Source organism: Marmota marmota, unplaced genomic scaffold (assembly GCF_001458135.2).
Source record: "Marmota marmota marmota unplaced genomic scaffold, marMar, whole genome shotgun sequence".
NCBI classification, from domain to species: domain Eukaryota; kingdom Metazoa; phylum Chordata; class Mammalia; order Rodentia; family Sciuridae; genus Marmota; species Marmota marmota.
Genome location: NW_026000001.1, coordinates 4,062,405 through 4,078,993, shown reverse-complemented (window position 1 = coordinate 4,078,993; position 16,589 = coordinate 4,062,405). Strand labels below are relative to the sequence as shown.

Here is a 16,589-nt window from a genome sequence, read left to right as displayed (position 1 = left end):
TGACCCCTCCGGCCGGAACCCTCGGGGCCTGAAGTCAGTGCAGGGGATCAAGCACAGCACCGAGGACGGCGGTGGGGTGGGGCCTTCAGAGCCATCCTGGCCCCCAGGCTCAACCACACTCGGAACCTTCCTTCCCTCTCCCTGGGGGGCAGGGCCGGGCGGGGTCTGGTCAGGACCCCACTGCACACCTGCCCCAGTGGGGCCGCGCTGTGAGGACACCCCTGGGCCACGTGGGGACCGTCTGTCCTCCTTCCCTTCTTCGCTCGGTCTGTCTCCCAAGGCTGGGGGAGGAAGCCACCGTAAAGCCCGGGGTGAGCTGGGATAGGGCGGGAAGCCTGGTGCAGACCCAGGTCAGAGTGGCCACCATCCACCCCACAGGTCTCCAGGGCCAAAATCAGCCCTGGTTGGGACAGAAGGGGACCCTGGCATGGATGAGTTGATTTACCCTAAAATCTCTAATTCTCGGCTCTCCCTGTACCCCCTGAGCATGCAGGCGAAGAGACTGGGGCCCCAGTATCCCCTTCAGGGCCTGCCCCAAAGGCCTAAAGACCCCCACCAGGCCCCACCCAGTAAAGCTTCCTCTACCTCCCAGTAGTGCTCGGGGCTGGGGCCCAGCCGTGGGCACAGGGACCTGGGAGACACTCACTCCAGCCACAGCACCACCCACCTGCGTCCTGGCAGATGGTGCCAACAGGCTCCGGAGGAGTGCGAAAGCGAGGCTCCCCAGAAAAGGCACGGTGGGGGGGGGGAGCTGGGGAGCACACGGTAGGGGGGCGCCTGGGAGCCAGCCGGGCCCCAGGGCACAGCGCTCAGGGGTGGGGCCCCTGGGAGCCAGGCCCGGGAAGCGACTTGGGTTCATGATTCGATGCAATACTGGGGCTGAGGTGGCACTGCAGGAAGTGGGCCCCACTACAGGGCCCTGGGGGCAGCCTGGGGACTGTCTGTCCTCCATCCCGCCTTCCCTCTCCCTGTCTCCTTCCCTCGGCTCACGGCAGCCCCCTCTGTGCTGATCCCAGGCTCAGAAACACAGGGAGGTCATGACCCACCCCAGCTGAGCTGGTTCTGACCGACCAGCACCTGCCACCTCAACTCCGGCTCATCCTCCCCAGCGCCACCGCGTGTCCCCAGGCTGCCCCAGGGCCCTGTGCCCTCAGGGGCACCCAGGCAGGGCGTGGCCCACCCTGCAGCTGGAGAGCCGTTCCTGGGCGAGGCCCTGCTGAGATGCCTGCTCTGCCGGGGTCACCACCTCACACTGCCTNTCTTAAAATTTAAAATGCTTGTTTGCTTTGAGTCAGCAGTCTCACCCCTGGGATTTTAGCCCTTATGAAAAGGTGAAAGATTCATCTGATCTGAAAGTCTTGCATCTTTCCTTCAAAGGAAGCGGGTTCCTCTAACTGCAGCATCAGGAGCAAAGCAGGGAGAAGAGCCACACACACAAGGACAGCAAGGAAGGCCACCCCGCAGGAGACCACGGGCCAGTGGGCAGGGTCCAGGTTCCAGGCCCTGCTCAGGGCCCCCTCCGTTCCTTCCTGGTCAGCTCTCCCCTGCCTCTGGCCCTGGCTCCAGTGAGGGCTCCGAGTGCGGCCTGGACACCCTGCTCTCTGGGCCGTGGGGCTGGGCTGGGGGATGGTGCAGACCCAAACCAGCTCCGCTCGTCCCCAAGGCCTCGTCTGCAGAGGTGGCTTCACGCTGCCCGGCTGGGAGGCCCAGGCTCCTGGGGCCCAGCCCTGCAGAGGGTTCCAGAACACAGGGTGTGGGGAGGAGGGAGCGGCTGCTCCACTCCACGCGTGGACTCAGGCACCCAGAGAGGGAGGCAGCCCGCAGGACGGGGACCAGGTGTGGACCAGGCAGCTGCCACTCAGCTCCGGTCGGCAAAGGTCAGGACACAGGAGGAGGCAGTGACCTGGAGGCTCCTGCCCAGCGGAGGCAGGGGCCGCCGGACAAGCCTCATCCCTGGACCTGCAGGACATGGGTAGGGAAGATCAGCTCCCAGGTGCCCAGCAGGAAGCTGTGCAGGGAGCCCAGGCCAGGAAGGAAGGTGAGGGTGGGAGGAGGTCTCTCCCTGTCTCCGCTCAGGACCCTGCTCTGCCCATGCCAGTCCCAGAGAGGCCCTCCTAACTGGCTCCGGTGGCTTTATTTCAGCTTCTTTTAGAGGAATCAGATTGAAAGTTCCCTCTGCCTTTAAAACGATCAAGGCTGATTTGCCAAGTGGCTCCAGGTGGGGAGTGTCCCTGTCCTTGGTCACAGTGATGCCAGCGTCACAGTGAGCTGCGGGGAGGGAGGCCTCTGGCAGGCGCTGTCCGTCAGTCCAGGCCGTCGAGGTCCTTCTGTGCTCTCTTCTCCAGCTGCAGGACCTGGAGGGAGAGGCCGTGAGAACAGTGTCCAAGCACCAGCTGCCCCAACACACCCACCAGCACCGAGTTGGCCAGCCGTGTCCTGGCACTGAGAACACAGGTCACCAAGGAACCCGCACGACCCCAGCACAGGGAGCACAGTGTCCGGGGTGGCTGAGCAGGTGGGCACTGGCTCTTGCAGGATGCAGGGCATGGGCACCACCCAGTGACAGCACCTGGGTGTGGGCAGCAGAGCCCTGCCCAAGTCCCTGCTCCGCAGCCCGCCACCCCGTGTCTCCTGCTGACTTCCACCAAACCCCCAGGTCACTCTGCCAGGAAGCGCATCTCCACTGCACTCAGCTGGACCCGGCATCTCTACCTGGCGACTGTGAAGTCCAGGGGCTCGTCTGGCCCCAACATCAGTGTCCTTCAACCTCGGCACCACGGATGCCAGGGACCAGCAATTCTCTGCTGGGAGGGAAGGCGTCCTGGGCACCATAGGCCATAAGCAGCGTCCCTGCCGGTCACCACTAGGTGCCAAAGCGGGGACGCCCCCCTCAGTGATGACAACCCAAAGCGTCTCCAGACACGGGGGCCAACCATCCCTGATGGGGACAGCCTGGCAGATGGAGGGCACGTCCGTCTGCACACCAGCTGCTCAGAGACCTGCGCCTCCTGCCAGGCTCTGGGCACGAAGGCTCCTTCTGGTTCGTCAGGCTCTAGCTCAGCAGGGCACTTACAACTGACCACATGTCCCTGTGTGGACGAAGTGGCCACTTTCGCCTCTCACAGAGACGGGGCTGGGCACGGCTAACTTGCTTTCTGGGGCTCCTGCCTGGGGCCTGGCAAAAGGAGAGGAGAAGGAGCGCCCTTGTTTAAGTGACTATCAGTCCTTCCTTTATTCTGTTACTAACTGGAAAAAGAAAGGGGAGGGCGACCCACTGTCCCACAGGTACGTGGCCACAGGAAAGAAGGCAGCCGGTGTGGTGACGTCGGCACCAGTGTCCACCGCGGTTGTCCCCTGCACATGGTGTGGCCCCAGCCTAAGCATCCGCCCGTGGACAGCTGGGCAAGGCAGTGTGGCATGTGGACCCCGTGGAATATCACCCAGCCTCAGGAAGGAAGTCCTTCCGGTGGGACCCGGCGAGCCTGCAGGATGTCATGTCCAGTGAAAGCAGCCAGGCCCAGCACCGGGGGACCACAGGCTCTCCCTCACACATGGAGGTGGAAAAGTCAAACTCATCAACAGACGGGCAGAGCGGGTTCCTGGCCGTAGGAGGAGCAGGAGGTGCCGACCACAGGACGCGGTCAGGCAGGAGAAGGGGCTCTGAAGCTCTGTCCTGTGGCGCGGTGGCTGCCGCTAAGGTGCCACGTCTCACATGTGGGCCAGGGGCAGATGCAAGATGTGTTCACCGCCCGGGGCCGGAGCCGTGAGGGCTGCGGGCGGAACAGCTTGCTCCGGCCAGTCCAAAACGGGCACGTGTCCAGAACGCCACGCTGTACACACCAACGTGTGTACGACTTTTGTCAAAATAGATCACAAGCAAAGCGCCCCCTTCACATCCTGCCTCCGTGCAGGATGGGCTCCGTGGCTCCCGGGGAGGCGGCCGCCGCACCCACCTGGTCCTCTATGCACCGGAACTGCCAGGGCCAGCGCGTGTTGTACAGGAAGGGCCGCAGGTCGAACCTGTTGTCGTCAGGGCTGTAGTTCTCTGCGTGGTAAGCGGGTGTGAGCGTGGTCATCTTGTGCCTGTTCAGGGAGTACCTCGAGAAAAACCGCTTCACCTTGTCGGCCACCTGTGGGCACGCGATATGTGGGCGTCGAGGTGCAAAGGGGAAGAGCACCAGGCAGTGGCACTCTGTGGGACGAGGTGTGCACACAAGGCTGGTGGGCCACAGCCCCTCTCGGGGCCTTCCCTCAGGGCAGCTGTGGACACCAGGCAGGGCTGGCACTGGCTGAGGTGAACACGGCAGAACAGCCAATTCTGCCCCAGGAGGCCGGGGCAGCCACAGTCACCCCACAGGGTCCCAGGCAGCTCTGTGGGACTAGCACGCTTGTGGGCTTTGGCCCCAACAGCTCAAAACAGCGCTGTGTGCAGGATCCGACCTGGAGCCCTGGTGCTGCGCTCATAGGAGGCTGGGCCACCTCCTCAGTCACTGGGGAGGCTGAGCCTCTCTTGGTGACAAGGCAGACAAAGGTAATGACTGGGCCAGGAGCCTAGAGCACACAGCACAGGTGGTATCTGGGAGGCAGGGTGCTCGCCTGCCCCAGTGGGCCAGAGGTGCCTCTGTTCGGGTGCTCCTTGGGTGGCTCCGTCTGTGACACCATGCACGGCCTCACCTGTCGAGGTGTGCAGGTGTCTCTCCACATGTTGAGCAGCTTGCAGAACATGCTGTAGGGGCCCATCTTGGCAATCTTCCTGAGCCGCCCGAACACAGAGAGCTCCGTGTATGTCATCCCCATGTCCTCCTGCAGAGAGCAAAGGTCACGCCAGGCAACGGCCAAAGAGGGCAGAGAGGCCCACGGTTGAGGGCAGAGGCCCAGGGAGGTGAGGCTGCCTCAAGAGCCAGGAGTGGACACTGGCTTCATTTCCAGCTTCCACTGGCCAATCTGGAGGTACAACTTGGCTTTTAGGACTGCAGGACAGTGCTGGGGCCACCAAGGATGTGCCTATGTCCTGAGCACTGGTTCCTGTGAAGGGGACCTTATTTGCAGAAAGGGTCTTTGCAGGTGTAACGAGGTCATGAAATGACCCTGGTGTCTGGTGGGTCCTAATCCCAAGACAGAGTCCTTATAAAGCGTCAGAGGAGACACAAGGAAAGAGGAGAGGCCATTCTGAGACAGAGGCAGGGACAGAGTGACGAGCGATGTGGCCACAAGCCAAGGGCACCCGGAGGCCCCAGAGCTAGAAGAGGCAGGAAGAGCTCCCCCCAGGGCCTTTGTGGGGTCTCAGCCCGGCCCCACCTTGATGCCAGATGTGGCCTCTGGAGTGGAGAGGACCCGCTCCTTGGTTCTGGGCCACCTGATCTGTGGTCATCTACTACGGACCCACCGGAGGCCAATCTGGAGACCATGCCACCCGAGGCACGGCACACCTAGCAGGTGGATCCTGTCTCCCGCCCCACTGAGCTGCTGCCCTTGGTGGCCTTGGAGAAAAGGGAGCAGGCTCACGGAAGTCAGGGCCACATGGGAGGACACGGGAGAGCCGCCAGCCAGCTCAGTCAGGCCCGCCAAGATTAATGTCTGCTCCGGCCCTCAGGGCTGCCCTCCCCAGAGCCACCACCAGACACGCAGTGAGGCCAGCATTCTGGGACACAGCAGCGGGGCCCTCACCTCTGGCTGGGCCTTAGGGCCCTCTGTGATGTGGACATGGCCTCTTGTCCCCATGGCCCATTCAGCTTTAGCTACCCTGGCCTTCCTCAGGCCCCAGCCCCAGAGTCCCCTCATGTCCCCTCGTGTCCCCTCAGGGGCCCTGCCCTGACCCCCGCCACCACCTCCTCCATCTCTCTCCATCTCACCTCCCTGGATGACTGGCCTGCAGCACCCACAACCCCTGGGGCTGTCGTGGAGACGTCTTCGGGGGACTCAGCATTTTAAGAGCAGTGGCCACCTCTACCGGTTTTCCTGGTTCTCCACCTTGTCATGAGGCTTCCTGGCCTCCAGAATCACATGGGCCAAATCCCCGATCAGTCCCCTCCCGTCTATCTATCTCCACATGTCCCGAGGGTTCCGCCTCCCGGTAGAGCCCTGAGCAACAGGGATACCAAGCGTCTCAGGAGGAAATGTGAACAGACTTCTAACGACATTTTTATCACTAATGAAGACATTTCTGACAAAGTAAAGCCCAGCTCAGATGGCTTCCCAGGAACTCTACCAAAAAAAATTTTTTTTGAATGTATTTTGTTAGTTGTAGGTGGACCCAATACCTTTATTTTATTTTTACGTGGTGCTGAGGATCAAACCCAGAGCCTCATGTGTGCCAGGTGAGTGATCTACCACTGAGCCCCAGCCGCAGCTCTCTACCAAAATTTTATATGAGAATTACAACCAGTTCTCACACCCTCTTCCAAAGGACGAAAGGGGCAGGATACCTCCTGACTCTTTCTAGGAGGCCAGCATTTTCCTGATACCAAACTAGGCAAAGATATCATATGAAAAGACAACTGATGAGAATCCCCTGTGAGTAGGCAAAAAATCCTCAACACCACACCAGCAGACCCAATTAGCAGCATAGAAAAAAGATGATCTGCAAAGGGACTTATCCCCGGAATGCAAGGTCGGTTTAACATCCAAAATTGTAGAAAGAGTATATGGCAAGATCCTACAGTCTTGTAAGAGGAGGAGGAGGAGGAGGAGGAGGAGGAGGAAAAAACAGGTTGAAGTAGAAGGGAACTTCCTCAATACATACAGGGCACATGTCAAAAAGCCACAGCAAACCTCCTCCTCCCTGGGGAAAGACTGAAAAGTCCCCAGATCAGGGCCAGGAAAAGGATGTCTGCTCCCATCACACTACACATTCTAGCCAGGGGTACTGGGCAAGAAAATGGAAAAAGGCAGCCAGGTTGGAGAGAAAGAAGACATCTGCTGCTTGCAGACAGTGTGTCTTGTAAGTGGGAACTCCTGAGGTGAATCCAACACGTTGTGGGATGCGGTCTCAACACTGAAGTCACATGACTTTCTACACAACAATCCAAAATGAATTTAATGAAACAATCCCACTTACAATCAAAGAGAATAATACACTTTGAAATAAGTAAATTTAACAAAAGACATGTAAACTAATACTGTGAAAACTATAAAACAGAGTTTAGTGAAAACGAAGACATCCCATGTTCATGAATCAGAAAATGTCATACTAAGGCGGTGGCATCCCCAGACCTGGTCTACAGGTTCTTTACAAATCCTTATCAAAATCTATGTTATTGTTTTTGGGTTTTTTTTTTGCAGAAATTGCCAACTGTATCTTAAAATTCATATGAAAAATTTTAAGAACCCACAGTAGCCAAAATTATCTTGAAGAAACAACAAAGTTGGAGGACTCACACTTCCTTATTTCAAATCTTACCACAAAGCAACAATAGTTAAGATGGTGAGGAACTGATGTAGACAGATGCAGAGACTGATGGAAGTGAACTCCAAGTCCAGAAATAAACCCACACGTTCACAATCAACTCATTTCAACAAGGACGCCAAGACAATTCACAGGGGAAAAGAACAATCTAATCAACAAGTAGCGCCGGAACGCAGACCTTCCTCACCCCACCCACCAAAGCTGGCAGCCCTGCACTAGGGCCTCAACCTCCCCAAAGAAGACATGGGGCAGGTCTGGTGACCAAGAGGCTGCGGGGTCTGGTGATGTCCTTCAGCAAGGGCCCAACAGCCACCGGTCAGCATGAGGTTGCTCTAAACCAGAGGTCCCACCCTCTGTGAGGGATCTGTGTCCCTCAGCCTGCCATGGTGGTCCCCTCCCTACCTACTTTGTCACCCCTCTCCTGGAACCCCTCATAGTGAGAAAGCCACCAAAGTGTCAAAGGCCAGGGGGGACTGACGCTGGGTCCCTGAGCTTAGGCCGGGACGTGGCAAGGGTGCACGGGCTCCTGGGCAGAGAGAGGCTGTGAAGGAGCCCGCCCTGCCACACAGGCCATGGGGCATGGGAGAAGCCTGCCACGAGAGAGCCCTTACCTCATCCATCTGGGACACCTGTCCGTTGGCCAAGGGCTCCAGCTCCGCAGTGGCCGGTGCACACAGGATGCTGTGGCCAAGAACACGGGTTGGTCACCACAGTGTGGATGGGCTCCTGAGCCTTGGGAGGAAGCCCCAAGCCACCCGACCCGGCAGGTGGGCAGCAGGCAGAGCCACTCCAGGGTTTCCCTGGCAGAGGCGAGTGGACGTTCTTGGGGCTTTGTGACCTGACCGTGATGGGCTGATGGCAGGAGGGCAGCCACGTGCCTCTCCTCAGCACAGTCTCACCTGGGGCCGGGCAGACCTGAGGGGTCCTGTGTGCTGCAGGGCATTTAGGAGCCCCCTGGCCTGCACCCGGGAGCTGCTAGCAACACAGCCTTGGGACAACTAAAAATGCCTCAGCCACTGCCCAATGCCCCTGGGGACAAGACTGCCCCAGTCCTCATTGGGGCAAGGAGAAGGTGGCCTGGGCCTGGGGAGGACGCAGTGAGCCGGACAGCCTGGATGCCAGTCAATTCAGCAGATGCCATAAGGGGCAGGTGCCTGCTAGGTACCCGCATCAGTCCCCTGCCTTAGGTGGTGGGAGAAGAGTGGAGAGGACAGGAGGGCAGAGCCGGCCTGTGTAGGAAGCAGTGGCTTGGTCATGGGACCCCAGTGTCCGGCTGAAGGGCAGGACTCTTTCCCCAGGTGATAGGGAGCTACAGAAGGTGTCTGGGTGGTGGTGAGGGTGGCCCTGGGCTGGGCTGGCAAGACCCAAGTGGCTCAGGAGCAGCCGCTGTGGCGTGCTGGCGCACACTCACCCCTGCAGGGCGGGAAGCCGGAAGCGCTCCATGCAGAACTGGACGAAGGCCCTCAGGTCCGTCTTGCTGATCCCCCCTATGGGGTTGATGTCTGCGCTGGAGCAGTCGTACTTGGTGAGGTAGCCGAGGAGGCTTCAGGAGAGAGGGGGGCGGGGAGACAGGGACAGACTGGCTGGGAGAACCCGAGGTCCCCAGGGCACGTGGTCAGGCTGCAGATGCTACCAACTCTGGACATCAGCGGACTTGCTTCTTCCAGGAGCCTGGCGGGTTCCAGGCTCCTGGAGAAGGTGGCATAGCTGGGACAGACGGCCAAGGGGGCAGGGACTGCAGAGGCCTCAGAGAGGCACCGGGATGCCAGGACGTCCTCGCGGCTGGGAAGCAGATTTGGGAGTCGCCAGCATTGGCCTCTGCAGGCTGAGGCCGGAGGGACCTGGCTTCTGGGTTCCTTAGCCTTCTCTGTCAGTGTCTGTCACTGTCACAGCCTCTGACGTGCCACTCACCAGGACCTGGAGCCTGTAGGCCTCTGCCCACCTTGCCCGTGGCCGCCCCTTGCCGCCTCTCCTCCACTCTGCCACCCCTGCTTATCAGTGCCACCACCCAGCCTGGAGCGGTCCCCGCGGCACAGACGGCTGCAGAGGAGACACCCTGCCTCCAGGTCTCGAGGCCCCACCTGCCTTCACCTGTCTCAAGGCAGCGTCTTGTCCCCTCCCCACGTGTCACCCCTTGCTCCCCCGACCCTAGTGTGGTGCCAGTTCCTCCTCCTTCATGGGGAAAAAGCCTCTCAGAGTGGACCCTCACACCCCTCAGTGCCCCTCTGTGCCCTCCCGTGGCCCTCTGTGGCAGTGGAGGCTGCTGGCTCCCAGCAGAGCCTGCCCCTCGCCTGGTCTCTGCTCTCCTGCCTCACGGCCCTGCTCTGTCCACTGGCCTTTCCCGTTGGCAACTTAAAACAAGGAAATGTCCTCTCCTGTCCCCAGGCTGCCCAGCCACTCCTGCAGCTGCCCTCTCCTTCAAGTGTGACCCCTGGAAAGGCCTGTCTCGGAGTTGCTGCACCCCCACCTCACCGTCCCCACAACCTGCCCAGCAGGTCTTTCAGTCTCCCACGCTTGGCTTTCTAGGGGACAACGACAGCCTCTAATCCTGAGGGCTCTGTGTGGGCCCCTCCGTGAGCTGTGTCTGCCCCTCCCACAGGCCTTTCCAGTCCCAGGGGGCCCCCGGCCGAGGGCTTCGACGGAGCCTCCCACCGCCCACCCCTCGAGCTCTCTCTGCAGACACTGTGCACACGTGCCACATGCTGTTGTCTGTCTGCCTCCACCAGGGTGACACGGGGCAGGGTGACACAGGAGCTGCTTTTGTGTTTTGTTCACAACACCAAGAAGACCCACGACAGGGGACCACAGTGCGCAGTGAGCACACCCAGGCTGCGGAGCCAGGAGCACAGTCAGAGGCAGGAGGAACAATTAGAATTAAACACCCTTTAAGCTCAGCACTACAGAAATGTCCACCCGCATCTGCCCTGGAGAGCGCAGGAGAGAGGGCTGTCGGGAGCGAGAAGAAGGAGTGGGGTACAGCAGGTAAAAACAGGCCTGTCACACTCAGGAGTCCAACGGCAGGCGGCACCGCGGGACCCTGTCATGGGACCCGACAGAGGAAGGTCTGCTCAGCGCGGGGCCCGTGTGCCTGGAGGAGGACGGAGCAGCGGGAGCTGGACGGGGACGGGCGGCCCTCAAACGCCCTGAGTGCGCCACCTTGTCTTCCCGACATTCACCCAGGACCTGTGAGTCTGGAGTGCGCCCCGCCCTGGGACGACGCTTGCTTCTTGGTAAAATGTTTAGTAACAAAAGAAAAAAGGAGGGCAGACAGCGTGGGGGGAGATGTCCAGCAACACACTTCACAGACGGCCGCTCTCGTCCTCTCTGGGCAGCACGGTGCTCCCAGGACACCCCCGCCGTCAGCCCCCAGGAAACAGTGCCCTCCACACAGCACTGGGGCGACAGAGAGGCACGAACAGAACAGCACGAGGAGGGCAGGGTTTACCAGACACAGGGGACATAAATTAGGATCCAAAAGCTTAAAAAGTAGGACTTAACAGACATCTGCAGACTTGCAAGGGTGTAGAAAGATTTGACAGACTGGAGGTGAAGGGTGGGTGGGAAGGGGCGGGTGGAAGGGTATGTATGGGGGTGGGACCGGGGGACAGGGGGGTGGGTGGGTGGATTGGAGGATGAAGGATGAGCAGATGGATGGGTGAGTGGGTACGTGAGTGGGCAGGTGCTCAGATGGATGGACAAATGGATGCATGGATGGATGGATGGACAGACGAGTGGTCAGATGTATGCATAGAATGGGAGACAGGTGGGTCCATTGATGGATGGACAGGTTGATGCAAGAACTGACAGATGGGTAGATGACAAAGTTCTTGAGATTCCTCAGCTGATAAGAGAAGAGCTGAGCGGCCTGGAGCTCACCTCAGGGAAGAGGGAACCGCGGCTGGGAAGACGGCTCAGCTCCCCCCGCTAAGCCTGAGACCAGCCTGGTTTATCTGGACAATGTGAGGAAAGGACTATTTTTCAGTCCATATAACAAATGAGCCGTTGAGTTTGGAGGTGAAAACTACAGGCAAAGAAGTGACATCGGTCACCACTGAATACCTAGGAGCAGCAGGCCCTGGATCAGGGTGGGGCACAGCCCCAGTGAGCATCGTGGAGGGAGGAAACAGGCTGGGGCAGGGCGGGCGGGCATGGGCCAGAGGGACAGCAACGTCCAGCCAATCTGCACCCTCCAGGGTCCTGACGTTCTGGGACACCACGTGGCTGTGGGCACCAGACTCCCCGAGCCATGGGGTAACACGGCTCCTCCCTGGGTGTTGTGTGGATATTGCGAGAACCAGCCGGGTGCTGGGGGAGGCTGCCTCTGGAGGCATGTCACCCTGAGATCAGGGATGTCCAGGAGCCCACCGCTGCACGCCCGCCACACCACCATACCTCTCATCCACGTTGGCAGATCCGAGCACGAGAAGCCCCCCACGGGCGCCCCGGGACCAGAGGCTCAGCTGAGCAAACAGGTAGGCGAGGACCATCCTGATCCGAGCCTGGGCAACAGGAGGGAAGGAAGAGTCACCCAGCGAAACCTGGGACAGGTGTGCTGCACCCTGACCCCATCCCAGCCCAGGAGCAGGTCCCGGCAAGGCCTCCAGGGGGAAGCTGGCTCAGGGGCGTCCTCCTGCAGGGAAGGCCCCTGAGGCGTCCCGTCAGGCCAGCCTGCAGAGCTCTTAGGGGCCTGCTCTCCACAGACGGAGGACCTGGGCCTCCTCCTTCCTCACCACTGGCATTTCTGGAGGGGACAGGCCATCCACGCACAGGAGAGGGGACGGGGACATGACAGCCTGGAGCAGTGGCGCCTGGGGCCTCTTCTCCCTCCACTGATAAGCAGCACCCAACTCGAGGGCAGCAGCCCAAGAGGCAGGAGCAGGGCTGCTCTGATTGCCCCTGCACAGCCCTGCGCACCCCGAGCCCTCGCGCCCCTGCTCGCCCTGCGCACTCCGAGCCCTGAGCCCCCGTGCACTCCTGCTCACCCCTGAGCACCCCGAGCCCTCGCGCCCCTGCTCGCCCTGCGCACCCCGAGCCCTCGCGCTCCTGCTCGCCCTGAACACCCTGAGCCCCCATGTACTCCTGCTCACCCCTGAGCACCCCGAGCCCTTGCACCTCCTGCTCGCCCCTGCACACCCCAAGCCCCTCACGCTCCTGTACTCTCCTGCTCTCCCCGAGCCCTCGCGCACCCCTAAGCAACCTTGAACACTCTCACACACAAGCCCATGCTCACACACTCCTGCACATACTTTTGCATTCCCATACACAATCATGCCATGCTTGTGCTCACACAGTAACACACACATGCCCATGTTCACTCCCGGCACACCCTTAATTATGAGCATGCTTGTGCTCACACACTGCTGCATACTCACAAGCACCATGGAAAACTCTCAAGCATGCACATGCCACCTATGCACACACATGCTCACACATGCCCACACACACACGCCTCCATGTGCTCACACATGCAGGAACAGAGACTCCTACTCTGGCACATACACTAACACACATGCACACACACTGCACACACATGTTCATGTGCTTGTGCGTACACTCCACGCACAGCTACACACACATATGCACACTCACACCCATGCACACACAACATATTCAGGCATATCCGTGCACACCTGTGCGTACACGCACACTCTTATAACCCTGTGCCCTCTCAGATGAGCACGTGCTCAGCCGGCAGCCGCGTCCTCATGCCTGTGTGGTTAGTGTCCCCAGCGAGGCACAAGGCTACTGACCCCAGCACCAGCAGTCCCCAGGGCTTCCTGTGCCCCACTCCCCTCTGGAGACAACAGCCCAGAAGTGGAGTCACCTGCACATTCTGCAGGGCCAGGTTTTCCCTGCTGCTTCCTCCATGAACTGCAAAGAGAGGACTTTTCCCCGTCACCAGGCGGAAGATGCCCAAGATGGCCTTCACAGCTGGGTCCATGTTGAGGCTGATGTGGTGGCTGGAAGGAGAAAGGACCAGCATGGGGGGCAGTGCGCATACGCACACCTGTGAAAAACACATTCCACTGGCCCTGGCCACCGAGCGCGACCCAGGGTATCTGGTGCATTCACGGCATCACGTGACGTCACTGTCATGCAGGTGCAGGGCTCTGGCACCCGGAAGCCCGACCCCGCCAGGGTCACTCCCGCTCCTCTCTGACTCTGGGCTCTGCCTGATGAGGACCTTCCACACAGGCAGAGCCACACGGAGGGAGGCCTTCGGCAGCTTTTGAATCTGGGTTCCCGGCTCGCAGTGACTTGAAGGCTCACACGCATGTGGCGCGGGTCGACGTGTGCCCTTCGTGTAGCTGAGTGACACTCCCTTTCCCACCGCACTCTGCCTCTTCCCTGTCTGCAGGTGGGGCTGGGCTGTTTCTGCCTCTCGGCGACCGTGGGAGCTGAGCCGTGGTCATTCCTGTTCCAGCCCCTGCTCCTGTCTCCTCCGCTACACCAGGGGTGGGACTGCTGGGGGGGGCAGCCTTTAGCGGAGCTCAGCAAATGGGGCGCGGCGGCTCCTCCTTTCTCCCTAGGAGTCAGCGTAAGTGGGCCATTCTGAACGGCCACGCCTCGCCTTCCCCACCGTCCTCGAGGAGAGCTGCCCGAGGAGGAGGCAGTCAGGGCAGCCTGTGAGCAGGTGCGGGGGAGGTGGGGGGAGCCATGCCTTCCGTAGGCCACTCCTGTGCCCTGGTGCTCACTGGAGGTGAGGAGGCTGCCCTGGGCATGGAGGAGGGAAGGAGGCGGAGACGGGACGCTGTCGAGGACCAGGGAGGGCACAGGACTGGCTCAAACCAAGGGCAGCTAGACCCCGTCAGCTCCTAGGCACACACTGAGGGACAGCGCAGCCACGGGTGTCCACAGCTGGCTCCTGGCCACCGCTGCCTGCCTGTGCTCGCACCACCGAGTCTACCTTCCGATCTGCTGGGCCAGCTCTCTGGCCCTGCTGCAGGTCTCCTGGGAGGAGTTCTCGCTGGCCATGTAGCAGGTGGTCAGCAGGCGTCCACAGAGCTCCCGGGGGTCCTGGGGGATGTAGCTGTTCTGGTTCAAGATGGCCTGGACATCGGCCAGCACTTCCTGATCTGAAAACCACCAGATCAGAAAGAGTAGAAGTCGCTGTGAATGTCCAGCCAATCCCAGGCTATCCCCAGGGAACCTCAATGGAATCCCAAGACATCCCCGGGCACCTGCACAGTCCCCAAAACGAGTTCCCCCCACAGGGCCTCACTGTCACGGACGGCAACAGGCTTAGTCACGAGGACTCTGCAGTCAGAGCCACAGCTGCAACAAACCCCAGGAAAGGACCTGAGTGTCCTACTGTCCCTGGGCTCTGACTTCTGCACACGGCCACAAAGCCTCCTTCACCCACTATGCCACGACCACCCACCCCGGAGCTCCTGGGTCAAGGACATCACCTACTTCCGTCCCTCACGGCCTCGCAGACCTGGAAGCACATGGAGTAGACGAGGCAGGCAGTGGCCGCACTGTCCACGCCACCGCTCAGGGGCAGGAGAAACCCGGCCTGAAACGGGCCAGGCGGGCACAGGGTAAGCCAAGCTCCCGACACACAGCAGCGTGCCCGAAGCGCAACCCAGCCCTGCCCACCAACAGGCCTGACAGAGGGCTCCGCCTGGTAGGAAAATGCCCACCAAATGTGCAGAAGGAGGGAAGGTGTTCGCGGGCCTGAGCTGACTCTCCACAGGGCATCACAGACCAGCATGGCCACAAACTAGCACAACATGGGCCTCGGAGCTCTGAACGCCCAGACAGTCCCGCCAGGCTCTCGTGGCCAAGCCGGCCGGGCCCACCTGGCGTCCAGCCAGTGCAGACGGCTGCGCCAGGCAGTACCTTTAGCTGCATGCACAGAAAAGAATCCCAAGCCTGTCCCAGACTGACGCAGGCCACCCAGCAGAACAAGCAGTGGACACGGGGCACCTACCTGGTGGCTTCGCCTCAAGAAATCCCAGAGCCAGCAGGCGGGTCCAAGGCTGCAGGGCAGTAAGAGTGCTGAGTCTGGGGCACCCGAGCAGCCCACCTGCGCAGGTTCCCCGGGGGAGATCTGCCCAGCAGGGCTGGCTCTCGCCAGGCCCCGGCCTCCATTGCAAATACCTGATGGGAATTAGGGCTTCTCAGGTCTGAAACAAGCCTGGGAGACACGTATCACTAGTGTCCCCTTTTGAAATGGGGACACCGAGACTCAGAGGACGGCACCTTTGTGCCCAAGGATGCAGCTCAAGGACACTGCTGGCCCAGGAGATGAGCTCAGTCTCTCCGGCTCCAGCATCCAGACCCTCGGCCCCAATGAGGCACAGAGTCCTGGAGCCCAGCGTCCACCCCAGGCTCTGAAGACCCACTGGGCGCATGCAGTGCCACCCCACCCCAGTGCAAATGGCGGCAGCTGCTGGGCGACGCGGCCACACGAGTGAGGGGATCCCTGCCGGGGGCTGCCCACCTGATCTCCTCCTCCGGCCTGTGGTATTTCCACTCCAGGGGCTCAGAGACGGGCTGCAGCAGGTCCTCGTGGCACGAGAGGGCAAAGTCCACCTTCACTCTGGGATAGGGGCTCACCCTGCTGGCCTGTTGATGGACGTTCAACACAAAGTGAGGTCCCCCATCAGGAAGCCGGGGAACAAAGACCAAACCCTCGGGGAGACTGGGAGGGCTGGAACCCGAGCAGCAGGCGGTGGCCAGCGCTGGTCAGGGCCCAAGACATGGCAGCCGCTCCCTGCTGGTGGGAACGGAAGTGGTGCAGGGCTCAGGAACAGCCTGGCAGCCCTGGGGCTACACAAGAGTCACCACACGAGCCCCCGGGGTCACTCCTGAGTATGCGACCCAAGGGGACAGACATGAGTGTCCCAACACCTGCATGTGGACGTCAGGCAACACTGTTCCTAATGGACACAGGCTAGTGCCCCAAGTGCCCTCAGTGGTGGAGGGTGAGCACCAGGGTCCCTGCCCGGGTGGAGCAATACGCAGCCATGAGGAGGAGCGCGGCTCAAACATGTGCCCTGCCGCAGGCGAGTGGAGCTCTGCTGGTGACGGCAGCAGGTGTGAGGCTACGCCTGGTCTGACCCCACCCTGTGACGTGTGAGGGGTAGCAGGTCCTTGCAGACAGAGGCTGGGGACGGGGCAGGGTGAACACTCAGGGGACAGCTGCTGCCCGGGGTGCTGGAGATGCTCTAGCATCGAC

At 60.8% G+C, this 16,589-nt stretch overlaps 1 protein-coding gene across 4 annotated transcripts in view; it reads right to left on the bottom strand.

The window, feature by feature from the left end:
• Window positions 1-2,115: 2,115 nt before the first annotated feature.
• Nadsyn1 (NAD synthetase 1) overlaps window positions 2,116-16,589 on the bottom strand; it is a 30,574-nt gene continuing 16,100 nt past the window's right edge. For all 4 annotated transcript variants that reach the window (XM_015503313.2, XM_015503311.2, XM_048807846.1 and 1 more), the window contains 11 exons: window positions 15,852-15,976; window positions 15,339-15,387; window positions 14,819-14,921; window positions 14,313-14,481; window positions 13,230-13,365; window positions 11,798-11,904; window positions 8,817-8,948; window positions 8,017-8,086; window positions 4,675-4,803; window positions 3,954-4,130; window positions 2,116-2,354 (listed from right to left, as the gene is read on the bottom strand). In XM_015503313.2, the coding sequence (XP_015358799.1) occupies window positions 2,304-2,354; window positions 3,954-4,130; window positions 4,675-4,803; window positions 8,017-8,086; window positions 8,817-8,948; window positions 11,798-11,904; window positions 13,230-13,365; window positions 14,313-14,481; window positions 14,819-14,921; window positions 15,339-15,387; window positions 15,852-15,976 (1,248 nt within the window). In that variant the 3' untranslated portion in view covers window positions 2,116-2,303. The remainder of the gene's footprint in view (window positions 2,355-3,953; window positions 4,131-4,674; window positions 4,804-8,016; window positions 8,087-8,816; window positions 8,949-11,797; window positions 11,905-13,229; window positions 13,366-14,312; window positions 14,482-14,818; window positions 14,922-15,338; window positions 15,388-15,851; window positions 15,977-16,589) is intronic.